This window comes from Canis lupus, chromosome 37, assembly GCF_003254725.2.
Source record: "Canis lupus dingo isolate Sandy chromosome 37, ASM325472v2, whole genome shotgun sequence".
In the NCBI taxonomy this organism is placed as follows: domain Eukaryota; kingdom Metazoa; phylum Chordata; class Mammalia; order Carnivora; family Canidae; genus Canis; species Canis lupus.
In genome coordinates, this window is record NC_064279.1 from 764,161 (window position 1) to 787,834 (window position 23,674).

Consider the following 23,674-nt stretch of genomic DNA (forward strand, 5'->3'; position numbering starts at 1 on the left):
ATGAAAGAAGCAGAGGAATGAATAAGTGATATAGAAGATAAAATTATAGAAAATATTGAAGCTGAAAAGAAAAGGGGAAGAAAAATGTTAGATCACAAATAGAGACTTAGAAAACTTGGTGACTCCATACAGCATAATAACATTTATATCATAGGAGTCCCAGAAGACGAACAGAGGGAAAACAAGGCAAAAGGTTTATTTGAGGAAATTATAGTTGAAAACTTCCCTGATCTGGGAAAGGAAAGACATTCAAATCCAGGTGGAACAGAGAACTACCATCAAAATCAACAAAAGCAGACCAACACCAAGACATATCATAGTTAAATTTACAAAATATAAAGAAAAAATCCTAAAAGCAGCAAGACAAGAGAAGTCTCTAATCTACAAGGGAAAACAAATAAAGTTTGCAGCCAATCTATCCACAGAAACTTGGCAGGCCAGCAGAGGGTGGCAGGATATATTCAACACATTGAATGGGAAAAACATGCAGCCAGCATACTCTATCAAGCAAGGCTGTCATCCAGAATAGAAGGAGAGATAAAGTTTCCCAGACAAACAAAAACTAGGAGTTAATGACTACTAATCAGCCCTGCAAAAAATATTAAAGGAGAATCTTTGAGTGGGAAATAAAAACCAAAGTAACAAAGACTAGAAAGGAACAGAGAAAATCTCCAGAAACAACAACACAAGCAATGACATTAAATTCATACCTATCAATAATTACTCTGAATGTAAATGCACTAAATGCTCCAATCAGAAGACATAGAGTATCAGAATGGATTAAAAAAAGTAAGATCCATCTATATGGATCTACAAGAGACTCATTTTAGACCTAAAGACACCTGAGATTGAAACTGAGGGGACGGAGAACCATTTATCATGCAAATGGACATCAAAAGAAAGCTGGAGTAGAAATACTTATGTCAGACAAAGTAGATTTTAAACCGAAGACTATAACAAGAGATGAAGAGATGATTATATCATAATAAAGGAGTCTATCAAATATGAATTGGAGTCTATCCAATTATATTTATGCCCCCCAAGCTGGGAGCACCCAAATATATAAAACAATAACAAACATAAAGGAGCTCATTGATAATAATATGATAATAGTAGGGGACTTTAACACACCACTTACAGCAATGGACAGATTATCTAAGCAGAAAACCAACAAGGAACCAATGGATTTGAATAACACACTGGGCCAGATGGACTTCATAGATATATTCATAACATTTCCTCTTATAGCCGCAGAATACATATTCTTTTTGAGACATTCCCCTAAATAGATCACATGGGACATTCTCCTGAATGGATCACATATTAGGTCACAAATCACTCTACCAAAAAATTGCCTCAACAAGCACCAAAAGATTGAGATCATACCATGCATGTTTTCTAACCACACTAGGAAACTTGAAGTCAACCAAAAGAAAAAATTTGGAGAGACCCCAAATACATGGAGGTTAAGGAACATCCTACTAAAGAATGAAAGGGGCAACCAGGAAATTAAAGCAGAAATGAAAAAATACATGGAAAGAAATGAAAACAAAAACACGATGGTTCAAAACCCTTGGGGAACGAAAGCAGTCATAAGAGGGAAGTATATAGCAATACAGGCCTATGTCAAGAAGCAAGAAAAATCTCAAATATGCAACTTTACCTTACACCAAAAGGAACTAGAAAAAGAACAACAAATGAACCTAAAGCCAGGAGAAGGAAAATGATGAAGATCAGAGCAGAAATGAATGATACAGAAACAGACAAACAAACAAACAAAAAAACCCAGAACAGATCAATGAAGCCAGGAGCTGGTTCTTTGAAAAAAAAAAAATCAATAAAATTAATAAAGCCCTAGCCAGACTTACAGAAGAGAGAAAGGACCCAAATAAATAAAATCATGAATGAGAGGAGAGAGATCACAACCAACACCACAGAAATCCAAACAGTTATAAAAGAATATTATGAAAAGTTATACGTCGTCAAATAGGGCAATCTGGAAGAAATGGATACATTCCTAGAAACATATAAACTACCAAAACTGAAATAGGAAGAGATTTTTAGAAGTTGAACAGACTGATAACCAGCAAATAAATTGAATCTGTAATCAAAAATTTCCCAACAAAAATCCAGGGCCAGACAGGTTAATACCTATTCTTCTCTAAGTGTTCTAAAAAATAGCAATCAAAAGAAAATTTCCCAACATTCTATGAGACCAGCATTACCTTGATTCCAAAACCAGACAAAGACCCCAAAATAAAAAAGATAATTACAGGCCAATATCCCTGATGAACATGGATGCAAAAATTCTCAACAAAATATCAACAAATTGAATCCAACAGTACATTAAAAGAATCATTTACCATGATTAAGTGGGATTTACTCCTGGCTTGTAAGGGTGGTTCAGTACTCACAAATCGATAAACCTGATGCACCACATTAATAAAAGAAAATATAAGAACTATATGATCCTCTCAATAGATGCAGGAAAAGTATTTGACAAAGAATAGCACTGATCCTTGATAAAAACCATCAACAGCTAGGGATAGAGGGAACATACTCAACATCCTAAAGGTCATATACAAAAGACCCACAGCTAGTATCATCCTCAATGGGGAAAAACTGAGAGCTTTCCCTCTAAGGTTAAGAACAAGATGAGGATGTCCACTCTCACCATGTTATTTAACATGGTACTGGGAGTCCCAGCCTCAGCAGTCAAACCAAAAAGAAATAAAAGACACCCAAAACAGCAAGGAAGAAGTCAAACTTTCACTATTTGCAGATGACATGCTACTGTACATAGGAAATCCAAGACTCTACCAAAAAATTGCTAGAACTGATACATGAATTCAGTAAAGTTCCAGGATACAAAATCAACATGCGGAAATCTGTTGTCTTTCTATCTATTAATAATGAAGCAGCAGAAAGAGAAATCAAGGACTCAGTCTCATTTACAATTGCACTAAAAATTTTAAGATATCTAGGACTAAATCTAAAAGAGGTAAAAGATCTATACTCTGAAAACTATGGAGAACACTTATGAAAGAAATTGAAGATGACACAAAGAAATGGAAAAACATTCCATGTTCATGGATTAGAATAACAAATAGCGTTAAAATGTCTACCCAGGGCAATCTACACATTCCACACAATCCCTATCAAAATACAAACAGCATTTTTCATAAAGCTAAAACAAACAATCCTAAAATTTGCATGGAATCACAAAAGACCCCAAATAGCCAAAGCAATCTTGAAAAAGAAAAGCAAAGCTAGAGACATCACAATTCTGGGCTCCGAGGTATATTACAAAGCTGTAGTGATGAAGACAGTATGCTCCTGGCACATAAACAGACTCATAGATCAATGGAACAGAGTACAAAACTCAGAAACGACCATAACTTTATGGTCAACTAATCTTTAATAAGGCAGGAAAGAGTACCCAATGGGGGAAAAAAGACAGTCTCTTCAACAAATGGTGTAAGAAAAACTGGGCAGCTACATGCAAAAGAATGAAAGTGGACCACTTCCTTTTATCACACACAAAAATAAATTCAAAAAAAAAAAAAAACAAAAAACAAAAATAAATTCAAAATGTTGAAAGACCTAAATATGAGACAAGAAACCATCAAAATCCTAGAGAAGAACACAGGCAGTAACCTCTTTGACCACAGTTGGTAAACTTCCTACTAGACACATTGAGAAAGCAAGGGAAACAAAAGCAAAAATGAACTATTGGGGCATTGTCATGAGAAAAAGCTTCTACACAGTGAAGGAAACAGTCAACAAAACTAACAGGCAGCTGCTGGAATGGGAGAAGATATTTGCAAATGACCTATCTGATAGAGGGTCAGCATCCAAAATCTATAAAGCACTTCCCAAACTCAATACCCAATAAACAAATAATTCAGTCAAGAGATGGGCAGAAGGTATGAATAGTCATTTTTTCCAAAAAAGACAACCAGATGGCTCACAGACACATGAGAAGACGCCCAACATCACTCATCATTGGGAAAATGCAAACCAAACCCCACTGAGATCCCACCTCACACCTGTCAAGAGTAGCTAAGACAGATGTTGGTGAGAATGCGGAGAAAGGGGAGCCCTTTTGCACAGGGGTGGGAATGTGAACTGGTGCACCCACGTTGGGACACAGTGTGGAAGCTCATCAAAAGTTAAAACCAGGGCTACTCTATGATCCAGCAATCGCGCTGTTGGCGATTCACCCAAAGGACACAACAATCCCAATTTGAAGAGACACATGCATCCACTGTTTACGGCTGCATTATCAACAACGGCCCAATTACGGAAAGAGCCCAAATGCCCAACAATGATGAGAGTGGATAAAGGAAAGGTGTGTGTGTGTGTGTGTGTGTGTATAAGATAGAATATTGCTGAGCCATAAAAAGGAATGAAATCGTGCTGTTTGCAACAACATGGATGGAGCCAGAGTGTGCTATGCTCACAAAATAAGTCACAGATAAAGAGAAATACCACATGATTTCACACATATGTGGGATTTATGAAACAGATGACTATGGGCGGGGGTGGGGGGAGGCAAATCATAAAACAGCCTCTTAACTATAGGGAGCGAACTGAGGGTTGCTGTAGGGGAGGTGGCGGGGATGGATCACACGGGTTATGGGTATTAAAGAGGCCGCTTGTGAAGAGCAGTGGCTGTTACATGTAAGTGATAAATCACTAAGTTATACTCCTGAAACTACTATTACACTATATGCTAACTAACTGGATTTATTTTTAAGATTTTATTTATTTATTGAAGGGGGCAAGCCAGCACGTGCACGAGTTGGGGGGGGCAGGAGAGGGTGAGGGACCCCCACGCCCCCCACTGAGCACAGAGCTCGCCCAGGGCTGGATCCCAGCACCTCGAGGTCATGACCTGTGCTGAAGTCAGAAGATGCTTAACCAACTGAGCCACCCAGGTGTCTGACTGGAATTTAAATAAAAGCTTGAAACTACCAAAAAAAAAAAAAAAGTAAACAACAAAAAAGAAATTTTCATGCCTTGATAAAAAATTTTCTTTAGTTGAACCAAGCACTTCAATTAAACCACGTGGCTTGCCGGGAGAAAGCCCCGATACAGGGTCACGTTCGTGGGCGATTCTACTCTGAGCAAAACCACAGGCTGTTCAAACGCTAGTACCAGGCTATGAGCGTGATTTCCGTGCTCACGGCCCAGGGCCTCCTGGCTCCCCCGCCTCCTCCCTCCTCCCTCCTCCCTGGCAGATCCTCTCTTCTGCCCCAGCTTTCAAGAAGCCTCAGCCACACAAGCTTAGCTGCAGGGGCAGCCATGCTCGTGACAACCGTCAATCTGCAAAAAACACACTTTAGTCATCCAGCAACTAATCTCAGCCTTGCACGCCCAACTCCCACTACAGAACCATGGGAGCTATGGACACGGACCACGTGTCGTGCTGTGTTGTTTCCCGGGGGAAGCCAATAACCCCATAACCCCAATAACTGCAGCTCGGCAGCGCTAGTAGTCCTGAAACAACAGAACCGACAAGCAAACTGACATAAAGTGAACGAACTTGTTTGCTTGCTTACCCTGTGACAACACAAGGAGAGTTTTCCTGGTAGTTGCTTCACAAAGAAAGAAAGAAAAAACAACTTAAGACACCAAGGTAGAGTTACATTGTTACCATAAACAGAACTTGAGTGATAGCTTTGTAAAACTTTATTATAGCTAACAATCAGAACTAGGGTAAAAATATCCAGCTCTAAAGAGCTCTGCAAAAAAATAAAAAAAATAAAGATGAAATAAAGAGCTCTGCATTATAAGGAGGGCATCCTATGAAGAAAAATATTTTCCAAATATATAAATATATATCACTAACGTATCATTTACACTTTATTTTTTCCTGTTGACTCACTCAGATACACATTTCTGCATGCTTTAAAAGCACCTAAATGGGGATGCCCCAGGGGGCTCAGCGGTTCAGCGCCACCTGCAGCCCAGGGCGTGACCTTGGGGCCCCGGGATCAAGTCAGGAATAAATAAATAAAATCTTTTATAAAAATCTTTAAAAAAAAATAAAGTGTCTAAATGCAAATTTGGTAATAAAGGCCCAATCACTTTAAAATTCTTCAGATATTAAGCATGTCATAACTTTATCCAATTGACTTAGCCATTCACTGGAAACTACCTCCAGAGATGGTTATGTTTAACTTTGCTTCTTCAGTAATGTTGAACAAAACTTTTTAAGCATACTCCTAGTCTTGAAGAATCGGATGAACATATGGCAGAAGTTATGGAAGAAGCTAAGATGATTTTAATCAACCTTTTTCTTAACTGTCAGAGACATAAAGATGCTTGGGTAGCATAAGAAGCATCTCCCACTGCTGTCATCCGCAAGCCACATTCCCCTACAGTACAGGCAGTCCCACTAATAATGAAGTGTTCGAATCCAGTTAGTCCAAGAGCCGGGCCCAAATATAATGAGGTGTATGGAAGACCTGGGGTGGAAAATCTAAAGAGGTGTTCGTTGCAGCATCCCAAGAGTGCGTGCATCCTTAAATTTTGCACCCAGGTGTCTCATGTGTCTTCCTCTTCTCCCTGCCCCGCACAAGAGCCCCAAAGTGATGCTGGCTGTAGGAGCCAAGGATGCCCTATCTCCACATTCCAGAGCTGAAACTAGTTTGCAGAACCAATCTTATCTCTGGTTGAAAGTCTTTAGTCATGTCCAGCCCAGTGCTTGGAGACTCAGTTATTTCCCTAAGGGACCAAGATCAGGCTGGTGTGCTTCTCCACTAAGCTAAGACACTGCCTCCTCCACACAATCCTGTACAATAAGACCCATATTCCCCCTTCCAGGTACCAGAGCCCTGCTAATCAATCCCAGTCCACTGTCTCGGGCTTTGTCACCTTCTCACAGAATTCCTAATGCAGCTTACCTACTTGGGTTACAGTATTACCTCCTCCTGTTATTTGGCTCCCGAGCATAGCCAAGATCCCACTGCATGCGATTCCCAGTGCTGGCTGATTGCTAAGACGACCTTTTAGCCTGCTAGTCCAGGCTTCTAAAAGTCTGTGGCTGTTTGTCTCCTTTCAATTGGCTTCCAATTAGTCCCACCTCATCACAGTGAACAGAACCATCCACTTACTGTGACAACCGAGATAACCAATGGTGTCTCCAGCCTTAGCCCTGTTGAGAATCCCTAGAAGTAGAAGAGAGAACATACCTTCAATGAGAAATAGGCCACACATTTTGGGGCCTGGTTCTTTCCAGTCCATTGGTTCATAAACCCTGTTTGTACCAAATTCATCTGGGGGAACTTCTAATTTACCTTTTTAACACCTAGTGCTTACTAGGTGCCTGAAACTGTTATAAACACCTGACAAGTACTAACTCATTCAACCTTCGTAACAAGCCTTTGAGTTGGGCACTATCATTTACTCCCATTCTACAGATTAGGAAATTGGGGCTTGAAAGGTTAATGACTTATCCAAAGTCACACATCTAAAAAATATAAGCCTAAATTCAGGACCAGGCATTTTGGTTATAGGGTAAACGGTAAGCATTATGCTATGCAGCAGACAATCATATCCCATTCCCAAAGATTTGATCCAGTGAATCTGGAGAAAAGACTGAGAAATCTGTACATATGTGAATACAATTTTCCGATGATTTTACATAGTTAGAAGGACACCCACCTAGGACTGCTGTGTGAGCACTATTCCATGCCTCATTTGGGAGAGACAATGTAGCTAGAAACAAACGTGTGTTGCAGCATACCAAGAAAGCAAGGGAAGACGAAAGCAAGGGAAGACGGTGGTTGAGGGAACTACTCATTCAAAACTGCGGAAAGCAGGGCACTAGTACCTTGGGCTTTTATAAAATGGCCAATAGTGAATTACGTATTGTTAAACAGAATGAAATATGTTAAGGATGCAGCATGAGAGGGAGAGTATGATAGCATTAATAAACATGAAATTATCTTATTAAGTAGGATACATGGCAGTGACGGACTTAAAGAGGGAAGGACAGCCTAGCTAGTTGTATGGTGAGCTGCAAATGTCAGGCAGGACAAATGATAGCAGGTAACCCCAAAGTGTGACTTTAAGCAACGTAGGAATTATAGTAGTTGAGGAAGGAAATGGAAGCAAGTGGATATACATGAAAAAATAAGAAAATGTGAAAGAACTCTCAAAACAGGTCAGCACCATACAAACATGACTATCACCACTTTGTTTAGTAGTAGGTCACCTTGAGAGATCCCCAGAAATTAAAAACAAAGACAAAAACAAAGACAAAAAACCCACCCACACACAAAATATCCAAGCCAGGTAGAGGCAAAAGCAACAACTCACCACCAAAAGGGGGCAAGCAGGTGCAGACTGGTCAGCAGTATTTCTGACCACTCAGAATGGAAGCTATTGTGGGTCAGAGTCAACTCACAGCTGAACCAGGACTCCCACTCTGCAGCCACTGCCATAGAAGGTGGAGAGCAAAGAAAACCAGTATACTGGGAAGCTCAGTCTCCAGCTTTATAGAAAAGCCTCAACTTCGCCTCCAAGCACAAGCACAAATTAAAATAATATCCCATGTGTCAGGAAAGGTGTGTTCCTCAGTTCCCATCAACTCAACTACATTAAACCCTAAAGGTTTTGAGGACTGGAACCAGGAGGAGAGTTAAAAGAATGCAAAATTTTAGTTTTTCATTAATACACTTTTTTTTTTTTTTTTCATGAGAGACACACAGAGCGAGAGGCAGAAACACAGGCAGAGGGAGAAGCAGGCTCCATGCAGGGAGCCCGACGCGGGACCCGATCCCGGGTCTCCAGGATCACACCCTGGGCTGAAGGTGGCGCTAAACCACTGAGCCACCAGGACTGCCCCATTAATACAAATTTTGTAATAAAATAGTTAAAAATTATCTTGTGATAATGTACTTTGCCAAAACTCTAACATATTTCATAGTTTTTTTTCAGGTCCAGGTATTATAAACCAAGGCAAATAAAATCTACTTTCATCAAACTTTGTCCAATTTGCTGTATTTTCTCAAGTTTTGTCTGTCACTGTGCTCTTTCATGTTCTGGAATAAAGTGACATTTTAGAACTTTTTCCTTGCAAAACAAGACTTAAATCCCGTTACCTTGCATTCCCTATTGTTCTTTCCCCTAATGAGATCTTAGCCACTCATATTAATTAAACTTTGAAGTAATTTAATAATTTCTATTTCATAGAACTGGAGGTAATTGAAAACTGTCACATGCAAACATTTTAGAAGACAAATAAAGCTCATAAGTAACATAACATAATACAACTATCTGCAGGCAGTCACATTCCTTTTACATCTTCTGAAAATGGCAAAAATGAATGTCCACTAACAGGACCCCCCTAAAAACAGCCATTCTACGGTATTTAAAAACAAGAAGCAAAAGTATATAAAATTGAAATTATTCTTCTATTAAACAATGTTTTAGTATTCGAGTCTTGAAAATAAATTATCTGCTTATCTCATGATCAATCATGAATTGATCCAATTTAATATTATCTCAGGATTTCAAGTTACCTAAGGATTTTGGAGTCATGCTTAAACTTATATGATACAGAACGTAACTAATGTTAGTATAAGTCTGAATATTTACTCATTTTAGTGGACATAACTTTACATTTTCCATAAACTTACATATTTTATAGCAGTAATGCTAACTTATTTATCAGTAAACCAATATAAGAAGTTTAGGAACTTCATAGCAGCTAATCTCTTCATGAGAAGGCAAACCTAAATATTAAGAAACCAAATACCTGTATTTTACTGAACATGGACAAAACAGTGGAAAGACATGCAACTGCTTTTTTTCTTTCTTAAACGAAAATTATTAATCTAACCTGATTTCTCCAGGCTCATCTTAATTATGTAAATTTATATTCTTCAAATGTGTGTAAACTAGCAGTTTCTGTAAGAACAACTTTTTTTCCTCAAAAGTCCAGCACATACCAGGTGTTAGACATTTGGAATTTTTTTAATTGGAGGGGGTTCATGCCAGGGCACCTGTATGTTTATAGAGCAATCAGACCAGTTCTTTAATTTACGAGACATAATGGAATTTATTAAAACCACCCAGAAGCATGAAAACATCTTACGCTGAGGCAGACAACCTATAAAAGTCCTAAATTAGTCACTTGGACACGTAGCGAGTTTGTGGCTTCAGTTTTCATCTCAATCCTGGGTTGGAGCAAAACAAATGCCAAAACTCACTAGCCCAGAACTCAAAACTCAGTTCTCCTTCCCAGGGGACACAAAGTTAATTAATTTGAGCTCACAGGAGACAAAGAAAAAGACCAAGGAACTGGATTTTTCCGTCCCTCTCCGACGAGACACTAGGTCCCCATCATCCTGGGACACGCGCGAACCCAGGCTCGCAGTCGCTGCGAGAAACGTCCAACCGCCGCCTGGGCGGCCGCGCAGGTGGGAGGCGACGAGGCGCGGGGTCCGCTCGGGGGTCCCCACGGGGTCCCTTCAGGAGGTCCACTCGGGGGTCCGCTCTGCCAGCCGACAGCCCCCACGCCCGTCCTCCCCCCGCGCCCGTCCGCCCCCACCCTCCCCCGACGTCCGTCCGCTCCCCGCACCCGTCCTCCCCCGCGCCCATCCTCCCCCATCCTCCCCCGGCGTCCGTCCGCCCCCACCCTCCCCCCGCGCCCGTCCTCCCCCGCGCCCGTCCGCCCCCCGCGTCCGTCCTCCCCGGCGTCCGTCCGCCCCCCGCGCCCGTCCTCCCCCATCCTCCCCCGGCGTCCGTCCGCCCCCACCCTCCCCCCGCGCCCGTCCTCCCCGGCGTCCGTCCGCCCCCCGCGCCCGTCCTCCCCCGCGCCCGTCCGCCCCCCGCGCCCGTCCTCCCCGGCGCCCGTCCTCCCCCGGCGTCCGTCCGCCCCCACCCTCCCCCCGCGCCCGTCCTCCCCGGCGCCCGTCCTCCCCGGCGCCCGTCCTCCCCGGCGTCCGTCCTCCCCCGCGCCCGTCCGCCCCCCGCGCCCGTCCTCCCCGGCGTCCGTCCGCCCCCCGCGCCCGTCCTCCCCCGCGCCCGTCCGCCCCCAGCGCCCGTCCTCCCCGGCGTCCGTCCGCCCCCCGCGCCCGTCCTCCCCCGCGCCCGTCCGCCCCCCGCGCCCGTCCTCCCCGGCGCCCGTCCTCCCCCGTCCTCCCCCGGCGTCCGTCCGCCCCCACCCTCCCCCCGCGCCCGTCCTCCCCGGCGTCCGTCCGCCCCCCACGCCCGTCCTCCCCGGCGTCCGTCCGCCCCCCGCGCCCGTCCGCCCCCGCGCCCGTCCGCCCCCCGCGCCCGTCCTCCCCCACCCTCCCCCCGCGCCCGTCCTCCCCGGCGTCCGTCCGCCCCCCGCGCCCGTCAGCCCGTGCTCCCGCCCGACCGCGCGTGTAAGGTCCAGTACTGGACGCCCCGTCGGTCGCGCAAGCGTAACGTGAAGCTACTTCAAAGCTTTGTTCGCTCCACTGATTGGAGGAATCAGGAAGACGTGGAAACCACGGGGCCTGCGGGGTCTCCGGAGGGCGCGGCCGTCGGGGGCGCCGAGGCTCAGCCCGGGAGGGGATCCGGCCCCGGGCGCCCTGCTCCCCGCGCGGCCTGCTGCCCCCACCGCCTCTCCCGCAGCTCCCCTGCCTGGGCGCTACCAACAATATAAAATCTTAATTTAAGAAGGGGATGGGGGGGCTCAGCAGTTAGCGCCGCCGGCAGCCCGGGGCGTGACCTCGGGGTTCGGGATCGAGTCCCGCGTCGGGCTCCCGCACGGAGCCTGCTTCTCCCTCCGCCTGGGTCTCTCTCTGTGTCTTTCCTGATTAAATAAATAAAATCTTAAAAAAAAAAAAAGCTAGCAAACAAGCGGCCCACCCCCCCGCGCTCACACCTGCTGCGGGGCGGGCACCGCGTCCACCGCCGCCGCCGCCCAGCAGGCGGCCTTTCCCGCGCTCCCGCCCTCCGCGTCCCCGCTCGGGGGTGCACGTCACGCACGACCACGTAAGGCCACGAGGGCGCGCCCGTCGCAGCCGCCGTGACCCGCCAGCTCCCACCGCCGGGCCCACGCGCTCCCGTGCGCACGCGCGCAACTGCCCCGTCGCCGCCGCCGGAGGGCGCGGGCGTTCCAGCCAGTGCGCAAGCGCCGCGAGTGAGCCTGCCGGGAAGGGGGCGGGGCCAGAGGCGCGCAGGCGCGGAGGCGGGCGGGGGGGGTGCGGCTGGCGGCGGGGAGATGCCCGGCGGGGCGCCGCGGCCCGAGGAGGGCGCCGCGCGGGGCAAGGACGAGCTCGGCAGCAGGGTGAGTGTGGGGCCCTCGGCTCTCCCGGAAGCAGGAAGGGAGACCCTGGACTTGCCCCGAGATGAGACCACGCGGCGTGGACGGAGATCGGCCGCGGCCCTTTCCCTCCGCCCTTTTCTAGCTTAGAAACCCCGCCTGCCCCAGGCCGCAGCCGCGTGTTCCGCGCGGGAGAATGTTTCCCTGCCCGAGCCGGTGGCCGGGAGCCCGCCTGGACGCCGCCGACCCCCGCTCTCCGGCAGCCCCTTCCGGGAGGCCCCCTTCCGGGAAGCCTCTTCTGACAGCCTCTTCCTGGAAGCCCCCTTCCGGCAGCCCCTTCCGGCAGCCCCTTCCGGCAGTCCCCTTCCGGGAAGCCCTCTTCCGGGAAGCCCTCTTCCAGAACCTCTTCCTGGAAGCTCCCTTCCAGCAGCCCCCTTCCGGCAGTCCCCTTCCGGGAAGCCCCTTCTGGGAAGCCCTCTTCCTGGAAGCCCCCTTCCAGCAGCCCTCTTCTGGCAGCCTCTTCCGGGAAGCCCCCTTCCGGCAGACCCTTCCGGGAAGCCCTCTTCGGACAGCCTCTTCCTGGAAGCCCCCTTCCAGCAGCCCCCTCCCGGCAGCCTCTTCCTGGAAGCCCCTTTCCAGCAGCCCCTTCCGGGAAGCCCTCTTCTGGCAGCCCCCTTCCGGGAAGCCCCTTCCAGCAGCCCCGTCCCGGCAGCCCCTTCCGGGAAGCCCCTTCCGGGAAGCCCTCTTCTTGGAAGCCCCCTTCCGGCAGCCCCTTCCGGGAAGCCTCTTCCGGCAGCCCCTTCCGGGAAGCCCCCTCCCGGCAGCCTCTTCCGGGAAGCCCCCTTCCGGCAGCCCCCATCACGGGGCGCGCCCGCTGTCGGAGCCGCGAGGACCGGCCGGCTCTGGCTCTGCCCGGTTTCCGCGTCGGAGCCCGTGGAGTCCGCGGAACGCCTGCCCGCTGCTGCTGACGCAGACGGCCGCGCTGTCGGCCCCGGGACGCGGGAATCCCGCGGGTGGCGCCTGGGCCGGGCCGGCGCGCCGGGAGCCGCTGCAGCCGCTGCCCGTGTGCTGCTTGACACCCCGAGGTGCGACCGGGACACAGGCCAGAACACCTGCCGCGTCGTGGCCCCAAACCCCCCTTTACGGACAAGGGTCGGAGGTTGCGCTTGTGCCCAGCCGTGCCCCATCCTAGTGGCCCCAGGGCCGGCGCCGCCCTCCTGGAGGGGAGAGGGACTCAGCCGAGACGGAAGGGGACCGGAGGGGGACCGCCCCGGGAGGGCTGCGGCAGGCGGGCTGCGGCTTCACGGCCGGTCCTCCGCGCGGGGCTGCACCACTAGCATGGGACTCCTGAAAAGCATTGACGTTTCATGACTTATGCTATTAAAAGAAAGGAAATCATTGAAAACTGGTATTACTTTTGGTGCCATGTTGTCTGTTTTAAATAAAAGGTACAAACTTTGTTTAGCGCCTCGGCCTTTGCATGCGTGCTGGTTGCCAACACCAACCCCTTGTCTGGTTCTGGCGCCTTCGAGTGTAATCAGTTCCTCTCCCAGCCTACTCACACCGGCACCCCATACCTGCACCCCCATACCTGCACCCACACACCTGCAACCCCCCACTTGCACCCACACACCTGCAACCCCACACCTGCACCCACACACCTGCAACCCCTCACTTGCACCCACACACCTGCAACCCCACACCTGCACCCACACACCTGCAACCCCAGGCACTGCTGTTCAGAAACGATCTGTATACTCGCAGACTGCTCGTTTGGACAGTCAGTGAATTACAGCCCCTTATCCCATCTCTCTAGTTTTAAAGGGCCCTCAATTGAACATACTTTGCTAATCTCTGATTTAAGAGCCCCTTTTTTTTTTTCTTATTTCAATAGATTAAAGAACAAAAAATTGTTGTGGATGAACTTTCTAACCTGAAGAAGAACAGGGTGAGTTATTAGGGTAATTCTGAATTGTAGGTGGGTAGGTTTGATTACATCTTATTAACTACATACTAACGTTGTAAGAATTATATGTAAGATTTGTATTTACATTAAAATATGCGAGGTTGCAGCATCTTTTTTCTAGTTACAGAGCAAAAGTGAAGTGTCCAAGATTTTATACGCATATGTGGAGAGCTATATGTTAACTATAGTTGATGGTATTTCTTACTCATCATATGTAATTTGCACTCCCTTTGAACCAAAAGATACTAATTACACAATGGTATCTTGGAGCTGTGGTCACTAATGGTATCTACTTATACTTGAGTTTGGTGTTTTCTTTTGAAATAAATAACTTATTTATATGAAGAAAGGAAACTATGCCTTTAAGTGAATGTGAATAATTATTGAAAAAATGATAAACTGCTTCCCTCTTCCCTGATTTATTTACACAAATCTTCTAAATATTTAATATGGTTATATTAGTGCCATTTCCATTAATGCATTTATAAACAGCAAGCTACAGCTTAATGTGTATACTGTCAAAAATTACATTTTAAAGTTCAAGAAGAAATTATTTTGAGCCCTTTAAAGCATTTGATAACTGACAGGTTGGCTAAACATTTCTGAATATTGTCACTTTGGGAGTTTTAGAATTTAAGGCTATCCTGATACAAACTTTCTAGAGGGCCAGTTAGGGGAATGTATCAAAGCCTTAAAATTATGTAGCACTTTGACCCAATTCAATTTATAGGAATTGATACTTGGGAATCATGGGAGTGCACAAAGATTTAGTTGCAAAGAACTTCATTACAACATGGATTCATAAAGTTGGTAATATCTTAAATGTCTAAAACTTGGTGACTTATCAAATAAACCGTAATGTTATGCCCACACAGTAATGTAAAAGAATATGTAATGATAAGTGTTCCCAAGATATTGTTCATTGATAAAAGCAAATAAGTCTGTATTAATAGTACAGAACCTTTTTGTTCAAGGAAACTGGTAGTTTGACATACGCAGAGAAAAAACATTTCACTTCAGTGTTAATGGTAGCAGTTTCCAGATGGTAGGATAATGGGTGACTTTTATCTGTATTTGCTAAGGTGTTATTCTCAATATATGTACAAGAATATACGATAAAAGGGTTCAGAGTTTTGACATATACTTTTTAGGTCAAATCATGACATTAGCCTAAATTATGTTTTGCAGAAAGTATATAGGCAGCAACAGAACAGCAACATATTCTTTCTTGCAGACCGAACAGAAATGCTTTCTGAAAACAAAAGTAAGTTTTTGCGATATATTATATAGAAATGCATGCAAAGTGTTTTCTAGGCTTTCTGTAGAAACTTATGGTAGTGTCTAAATTATACTGTCTATATCTGAATGTTTAAATATATATCTGAAGACTGGATGGTGGTATATCAAGTGAAATTAATGCCATGCTTTGGAAAAACAGTAAAAATAAGATATATAAGTTGTATTACAAAGTCATAATTATTAATGCATTCTTCAGCATATTTGGCAGATCTAGGTACAAAAACTGCCCTACCACTTCTCCTTTTGTGATTTTGAGCCTCCAAAGTTTTTGGGGGATTTAAACAAGGAGGAATGGGATGCCTGGGTGGCTCAGCGATTGAGTGTCTGCCCTCAGCCCAGGGCGTGATCCTGGAGTCCCGGATCGAGTCCCACGTCGGGCTCCCTGTGTGGAGCCTGCTTCTCCCTCTGCCTCTGTCTCTCTCTATGTCTATCATGAATAAATAAATAGAATCCTTAAAAATAAATACGCAAGAAGGAATATATAAAGTTCATAGCCTAGTGTCTGGGCCAAAATAAGCATTTAATAGACAGAAATTATTTTCCTAAAAGATAAACCTTGATCATTAGAAAGCTGTTGTAACACAGCAAATATACTTAAGTGGTTTGATCTTGGTAAATAGCCTATGTTCCTATGTTGTTCTATGAATTATTAGGGAAAGGTCCAAGAACTTTTATTTTATTTAATATTTCTTTTCCCCTACCCCACAGATATATTGGATGAACTGAAAAAAGAATACCAAGAAATAGAAAACTCAGAGAAGACCAAAGTCAAGAAATAGTCAACTTGATTTCACATAAGAATGTGTGGCATTTGTTGTTCTGTGAGCTTTTCTGTTGAGAATTTCAGCAAAGATTTGAAAGAGGATTTACTGTATAGGCTTAGCCGGCGGGGACCCGACAGTAGTAAACAGTTGGTAAAGTCTAGTGTTGGCTACCAGTGTTTATTTTCTGGTCATGTCCTTCACTTAAGAGGTGTTCTGACTGCCCAGCCTGTGGAAGATGAAAGAGGCGATGTGTTCCTGTGGAATGGAGAAGTCTTTAGTGGCATAAAGTTTGAAGCTGGAGAGAATGATACTCAAATCATGTTTAACTACCTTTCCTCTTGCAAGAATGAATCTGATATTTTGTCACTCTTCTCAGAAGTGCAAGGTCCTTGGTCTTTTATATACTATCAAGCATCCAGTCATCATTTGTGGTTTGGTAGGGACTTTTTTGGTCGCCGCAGCCTGCTTTGGCATTTTAGTGATTTGGGCAGAAGTTTCTGCCTCTCTTCAGTTGGTGCCCAGATATCCGGAGAGGTGAATCAGTGGCAAGAAGTTCCAGCCTCTGGAATTTTCAGAATTGATCTCAAGTCTACTTCCATTTCCAAATCTCTGGTTTTAAAACTGTACCCTTGGAAATCTATTCCTGGGGAGAATGTTATCAAAGAATGTGTTCATAGCCTGATTCAAATTTCAGCAAACTTGCCAACATTTGTATCAGTGGTAGCAAATGAAGCCAAACTATATCTTAAAAAACCTGTTGTTCCTTTAAATACGATGATGCCACAAGCTCCACTTGCAATTCCTTGCATTAACATCGCTGGTGTCCTACCTACAAGGGAAACACTTCAGAGGCTTCTTACTGATGGACGCATGAAGGAAGTAGTTCAACAGTTCATTGACGTCCTGAGTGTCTCAGTGAAGAGACGGGTCTTGTGTTTACCCAGGGATGAAAAACTGACACCAAGTGAGGCTTTGGAAGCTTGTGATAGGAAAGCAAATGTTGCAATCCTGTTTTCTGGGGGTATCGATTCCATGGTTATTGCAGCCCTTGCTGACCATCATGTACCTTTAGATGAACCCATCGATCTTCTTAACGTGGCTTTCAGGACTAAAGAAAAGACCGTATTAACTGGTTTTAACAAAAAGAGGAAAAAACAGAAAAGTCATTGTGAAATACCTTCTGAAGAATCCTCTAAAAATGACGATGATAGTCCTGATAAACAGTTCTGTGTACCAGATCGTGTCACAGGAAGAGTAGGCCTGAAGGAACTGCAAGCGGCTAACCCTGCCCGGATTTGGAATTTTGTTGAAATTAATGTTTCTCTGGAAGAACTGCAAGAATTAAGAAGGACTCAAATATGCCACTTAGTCCAGCCCTTGGACACAGTGTTGGATGATAGCATTGGCTGTGCAGTCTGGTTTGCTTCTAGAGGAGTTGGTTGGTTAGTGACCCAGGATGGGGTGAGGTCCTATCAGAGCGCTGCAAAGGTACGTCACAGTAGGTCTGCTCGGAGGAATTCTGAGACCTAATTTTGACCCTTTAAATAAAGCTATTAGTGTGTAGATTGCAAGAATATAGCATATTTTAATTGCGTTTAAACTGCAGTGCAACGTGTAAGACTTTTTTTAAATTGGGCATACTTTACTATTTTATGGCCTCCCTTGTGTTTTGTCAGAAAATGTTACTGTTGAGATTATAACTTTTTAGGCCTTGCTTTTGTTTTAGTTATTTTCTTTATCTTGTACGGAAAACGTGGATTTCTTTAAACTGTTACAGGTAGTTCTTACTGGAATTGGTGCTGATGAGCAACTTGCAGGTTATTCTCGCCATCGCGTGCGCTTTCAGACACATGGGATGGAAGGATTAAATGAGGAAATTGAGATGGAACTGGGACGAATATCGTCTAGAAATCTTGGTCGTGATGACAGAGTTATTGGCGATCACGGAAAAGAAGCAAGGTAATTCTAATTATCTAAGTGCTGTGGCTAGTTTTGTCAAAACACTACACCATAAAAGGAGATTTTTCAGTTCCTTTTCTTTGGAGACTGTTCAAATGAATAACAGCAGCACAACAGTATCTTGGCTTTATGCTACACACCGTCCATCGGGGAGAGCTGCGGAGGGGCCGGGGGAGCCGTTGTTTTCCAGAACTCATTCTCTATAAAATGTCTTTCCAGTAATTTTCAAAGGTGATACACTGACATGATTGTTCTCCATACTACAATGAAAGGGTCTGTAAACCTGAGATAGAGAAATGCTGAGACGAGGTACTTAAAGGGTAAGAGCCGAGGCCCTAAGCCGACACTTTCCCCTCCAGGGTCAGAGCACCCGGCTTTGCCTCTGGACATTCCTGTAAGTATCGGGCCAGACTGACGTAAATGGTGGTTCCAGTACTGGATTCCCCTCTGCTGTGTGTTCTGAACTCCGTTTGTTCTGATGTTGCAGATTACCTAAAATTTTCAAAGAGATCAAGGCACTTTCATATGTATATTCTTTCTTAATTCGGGAGTTTATTTTTACCTACGCTGTATCTGATGGTGGCAGACAAGAGCTTGGAAACAACTTTTTAAATTATTGAAGATAAAGATACATTATTTAATTCTAGAAAGCAGAAGTTTGGTCAAGTATGTTAATTTATTGTTAGTTTATTACAAGCATACAAGCATGTGGAAACCAGGAGTCCAAATAAGCTTTGTGAGAACTGGGACATCGTAGTACAACTACTCCAGCACGTCACTGTTTCTTAACTCTACTTCAGCTTTTTACAGCTTTTTAGTGTGTGTATATATGGTTTTTATAATGCGGTATGTAATATGTATAAATACTGTAAAATATTTTCCTTTGGAGGTTATATGTATTTGAGAGAGAGAAATTCAGTCCTTTATTTCAGGTAGGTCAGAGAAAAGGGATTTTATTTTATTTAGTAAAAGCGGTTAATTCTAAAGGCCCAATATGATAATGTAAAAGTGCATATGAAGAATGTTGGAGACAGTGAATACAGAATTGTGATTTAACAAATACTATGGTAGTGGCTAGATCTGAATCAATTTATTATGTATTTTGGCATACATATTAACAGTGATCGATTGATTATCTTATATATAAAATTGTTTTTGCATTTCTTTTTAATAAAATATTCCATATAACAAATGCCTTTACCCTTCCCAGACTCTATTTGAGCAAGAATAAAATGTAATGAAATAGAAACACTACAGTATTGCATTTAAAGAATTGGAGGGAGAGTTGTAAAGGGAGAGTTGTAAAGTATTTTAAACAAAAACTAGAATTTTGTAGGAAATTAGGGAAGCCAAGGGACAGAAAGTTATTTTTTTTAATCTAATACTTTGTTCTGTTATAGCATTTATCTCCATTTAAAAATGGTTTAATCAATTTTTAAAGGTTTATTTATTTCTAAGAGTGAAAGAGAGCATGAGTGGGAGGGGCAGAGGGAGAGAGACTAGAATTTTGTAGGAAATTAGGGAAGCCAAGGGACAGAAAGTTATTTTTTTTAATCTAATACTTTGTTCTGTTATAGCATTTATCTCCATTTAAAAATGGTTTAATCAATTTTTAAAGGTTTATTTATTTCTAAGAGTGAAAGAGAGCATGAGTGGGAGGGGCAGAGGGAGAGAGAGAATCAAGCAGACTCGTTCGCTGCTGAGCGTAGAGCCCCATGTGGGCTCAGTCCCATGACCATGAGCTCATGACCTGAGCTGAAACCAAGAGTCGGACACTTAACCGACTGTGCCACCCAGGCGCCCCAACAAACTTTTTTTTAGAGATTTATTCATTTCAGAGAGAGCGTGTGTGCAGGAGCTCGAGCAGGGGGAAGGGCAGAGCAAGAAGGGAAGGAGACTCCTTGCCGAGTGCAGAGCCGGACCGGGGCTCAGTCTCCCACTGGGAGATCATGACCTGAGCCTAAGCCAAGAGTTGCACCCAACTGACTGAGCCACCCAGGCACCCCAAAACAATTTTGATACCATAAAATTTTACCGTAAGTAAATGCTTCCCAACCTCAGGATTATAGAGCCCTTCTGTATTGATTTCGTACCTCTCAAATCCATTTCATTTGACGTGATAAAGAGCAGACACAGCTTGAATAATTGAGTCAAGACTGTAGTTGTTTTCAAGGCATCCCCAAAGAAACCTTGTGAAACAAGGATTGTTCCTTCCCATAGGCCTGATTTATTTATTTTTTGAGGCAAAATTCATTTGGTGGCATATGTATTAAAATTAGTGGCATGAAGTAGTTGTTAATGTGATTAAATTTCACCTGTGAAGTTGTGTAAATAACCAGAATATTTTTTGAGAAAAAGTGTCATCAAAAATTAATTTGATGCTATAAATTTTAACATTGAATAAAATGCAGAAGAAACAATTATCACAATTTTTTTTCATATAGTAGTTATATTTATCTATTTATTTTAGATTTCCTTTCCTGGATGAAAATGTCGTCTCCTTTCTAAATTCCCTACCAGTTTGGAAAAAGGCAGACTTGACTTTACCCCGTGGAATTGGTGAAAAACTGATTTTGCGTCTTGCAGCAGTGGAACTTGGCTTAACAACTTGTGCTCTTCTGCCAAAACGGGCCATGCAGTTTGGATCCAGAATTGCAAAAATGGAAAAGAATAATGAAAAGGCATCTGATAAATGTGGAAGGCTCCAGGTCATTTCCTTAGAAGACCTCTCTATTGAAAAGGAGATTGAAGTGTAATATTTCACGACGTAACAGCATTTACTGAATGATGATTGTGTAAAAATAAAACACTTTGCTGCTTTATTATCATATAACGTAGTGGTATTGAGGTTCATTATATGAGGGCTTACTTAGCTATATAACTTACCAATTTAGTCAAATTGACACTGGAGAAAAAGAGATAATATTTGAAAGAGCAACTTGGATGATTAAAGCTGTGACACGACATCCCTCTGAGCTCTTCGTGGTCGGGTCCCACCGGCAGCACTAGGAGAAGACGGCCTTTACCAGCTCTTCATGGTGGCTGCGTCCAGAAATAGCTCAGTTTGTGGCTGTTGTCCGGGGCCTGGCGTAAACAGGGCTCTACGAGAGCACCAGAGTTCAGAGAAGCTGTGCACTTTGCTTGAGGCTCACACTCCTGAGCGATGCCCGTCACTTCTGTTCCATCTCTTAGGCAGCTAATTTTCCCCTCTCAGAACTTCTGACTCTTAAGCGTTCTGTTCCACAAATCTCTAGTCTCCCTCCCTTTGCCCTATTCTCAGCTCATGACCTGAGCTGCTCAGAGATTTCAGTTTTCAGGACAAGAAACCCCTCCACTCTCCAACACCAGAACTTCTAATGTACGTGTAGGTACAGCGTCCTTTTCTCCCTTCTCGTCCTTAGAAAGGGAAATGGGTCCGTCCACCCATCAGAAGGCTGTGCCTGTACCTGTTCTCTGTATCCCCACCCTTCTTGTCCTACCAGAACCTTATACTCTCCTCTCTGCAGTGTCTTCAGCCTCTTCTCTGTAGGGTCCTTCCTATCATCATTTAAAGTGCTCTGGCCGAGCCAATGTAGAATGCACATGCCTGGTTCTGTGTCTTCTCTGCTCATCATCTCTTGCGTCCCATCCACTCTCACTTCTCCACCTTTTCATCTCCACTCCACTCCCGCCTAACGGTAGTCCACTGAGAGCACCATACCAAGGTCACCAGAGTCTGTCCCCAATTAGGGCTGACACCCTTTCTGGATCTGGACAAACTTTGATTCTTTTCATCTTGGCAGGAAAGCAGTTTTAGGATATTGACAAACAGAAGCCTGTCAAAGACTTTCAAGTGCCCTGAATCGATCCTCTGATAAATGCAACGTTCAAACCGTACTGAGATCTTCCTGTAATAGCTTTTATCCCTTTACCTGAGGGTAGACCACTTCAAGTCTCTATGTGGTCCTGAGCACCAGGTTGACATTGCTGCTATCAGGAATAGATAAACTAGGAGATTTGCCCACCAGCCTAGATTTGAATATAATCATAATTTTTATAATAACAACATAGTTTGATACTGAAAACATCTATCATTTCTATAGTGATGATTATGTGGCGGGCACTACTTTAGGAGCCTTACATGTAAATCCAGGACAACCGCTAGGGAATTTCTGGCAGAATCCTGCCTGCAGGTTGTCTCTTTAGTCCCCAGAGAGTCTGATTCTTTAGAACCTTCTTGCTGCTTCATCCCATGAACCCTGGGATGCAGTTCTGTGTCTGTCCTTAAACAGCTTTCCCAGATTTAAGATGCTTAGCGCAAGCCATCTGGGTCCCTGAGCAAAAAACAAGCAGAAGGAGTTCTATATATTGTAAGTGCAAGCATGCAAATCTGTGAGAGAAGCTGACTTACACCCCTGCCCTGGAGCGGCAAGCATCAATTTCTGCTACTACATCTACAGCAGCTAAAATCGTGACTTGGTTGCACCAAGAGAAATTCTGCCCCCAAATTGTCACTGAAACATCCATGTTGGTAAACTCTGGACAAGTTAAGTTACCCCCTTGACCTAGTGGCCCGATGAGACTGGGCGGTCCCTTATCGATGGAACACTTCTGGCTTCTGTGCCCAGTCTCGGTTTTCCTCCTGCCTCTTGACTGCTTTTGGTGGTCTTTGCTGGCTCCATTCTCTTCGCCTGATTTTTAGATACTGAATTTCTCAGGTTTCCATCCTGGGTTCCAAACTTTTCTTCTTAACTCTTTCCCTTGGTCACTTTCCCTTTTGCGCCAGTCCTTGGCTTCACATGCCCTAAGCGTCCCCAAATGTATGCACGTCCCCCTTCCTGCCGTTCCTGGCCAACACCTGAGTACTTGAGCTGGACCTGGCATCTCCACCTGGTTCTCATTGGTACCCTGAGGTCAGTCTGTCCACAGCTGAGCTAATCTTGCCCCGATTCCCCATTTCCCCTGACAAATCCATGTCATCTGGACCACCTTTCCGAAAACACCGCACTCCCACTGGGTCTGCGGCCACGCCACCGTCCCTTCCCCGCCTGCACCTCCACGGCCACATCAGTCTGCACATCCGCTGCACCAACCGAGCCTAGACTTAGGAATGAAGTTCAGTCATGAGCTCAGCGACCTAGCGTTTAGAGCCGCAGGTGCCTCCATGACCCGATTTGTGCCCGGGTCTCTCGCTCTTTAAGCAGGGTTTTGTGGGGTTTCTCAGGAAGTTCCAGTGTGCTCTCCCCCGGGCTCTCCTCACCCGTTTCCCGCCCCTGGAAGGCTGGTCGTGGGCCTGGCAGCCCCTCCCAGTGGGGCCCAGTCCCAGACCCCGCTGCCCTGGGCCCTGCTGGCCTCCTGGGGAGCCGCCCTTGCCGCACCTGTGTGAGCCCTTTCGGGGACCCGCCCTGCGCTCCGGGTCCCCGCGGCCCGCGCTGCCTCACAACGGGCCGCTGCGTG

At 45.1% G+C, this 23,674-nt stretch overlaps 2 protein-coding genes and 1 long non-coding RNA gene across 5 annotated transcripts; 2 read left to right on the forward strand and 1 right to left on the reverse strand.

Annotated features, from left to right (window-relative positions):
• The first annotated feature begins 12,280 nt into the window (after positions 1-12,280).
• On the forward strand, positions 12,281-15,483 carry LOC112656748 (ASNSD1 upstream open reading frame). The gene is made up of 3 exons (XM_049106506.1): positions 12,281-13,335; positions 14,145-14,198; positions 15,405-15,483. The coding sequence occupies exons 1-2, from the start codon at positions 12,447-12,449 to the stop codon at positions 14,147-14,149; spliced, it is 894 nt and encodes a 297-aa protein (XP_048962463.1). The 5' UTR covers positions 12,281-12,446; the 3' UTR covers positions 14,150-14,198; positions 15,405-15,483.
• On the forward strand, positions 15,405-21,071 carry ASNSD1 (asparagine synthetase domain containing 1). Of its 3 annotated transcripts, none has more exons than XM_035710804.2 (4): positions 15,405-15,480; positions 16,224-17,767; positions 18,057-18,238; positions 20,709-21,071. In XM_035710804.2, exons 2-4 carry the CDS (start codon positions 16,316-16,318, stop codon positions 20,992-20,994), a joined length of 1,920 nt encoding a protein of 639 aa, XP_035566697.1. In that variant the 5' UTR covers positions 15,405-15,480; positions 16,224-16,315; the 3' UTR covers positions 20,995-21,071. The 3 variants fall into 3 exon arrangements, with proteins under 3 accessions (XP_035566697.1, XP_048962461.1, XP_048962462.1); XM_049106504.1 differs by lacking the exon at positions 20,709-21,071 and adding an exon at positions 20,077-20,273; XM_049106505.1 differs by lacking the exon at positions 20,709-21,071 and adding an exon at positions 18,458-18,615.
• On the reverse strand, positions 17,824-23,672 carry LOC125754475 (uncharacterized). Its single transcript, XR_007408800.1, has 2 exons — positions 23,596-23,672; positions 17,824-18,730 (listed from the first exon to the last, which is right to left on the reverse strand). It is a non-coding gene; the product is annotated as an uncharacterized LOC125754475 (long non-coding RNA).
• Between the last annotated feature and the right edge of the window lie 2 nt (positions 23,673-23,674).

Excerpts from the sequence above, each read along its gene's own strand:
- LOC112656748 (XM_049106506.1), top strand. The coding sequence starts at position 12,447 with ATGTTTCCCTGCCCGAGCCGGTGGCCGGGAGCCCGCCTGGACGCCGCC.
- ASNSD1 (XM_035710804.2), top strand. The coding sequence starts at position 16,316 with ATGTGTGGCATTTGTTGTTCTGTGAGCTTTTCTGTTGAGAATTTCAGC. Across the intron at positions 17,768-18,056 it reads CCTATCAGAGCGCTGCAAAG|GTAGTTCTTACTGGAATTGG; the intron begins GTACGTCACAGT and ends AAACTGTTACAG. Across the intron at positions 18,239-20,708 it reads GATCACGGAAAAGAAGCAAG|ATTTCCTTTCCTGGATGAAA; the intron begins GTAATTCTAATT and ends TATTTATTTTAG.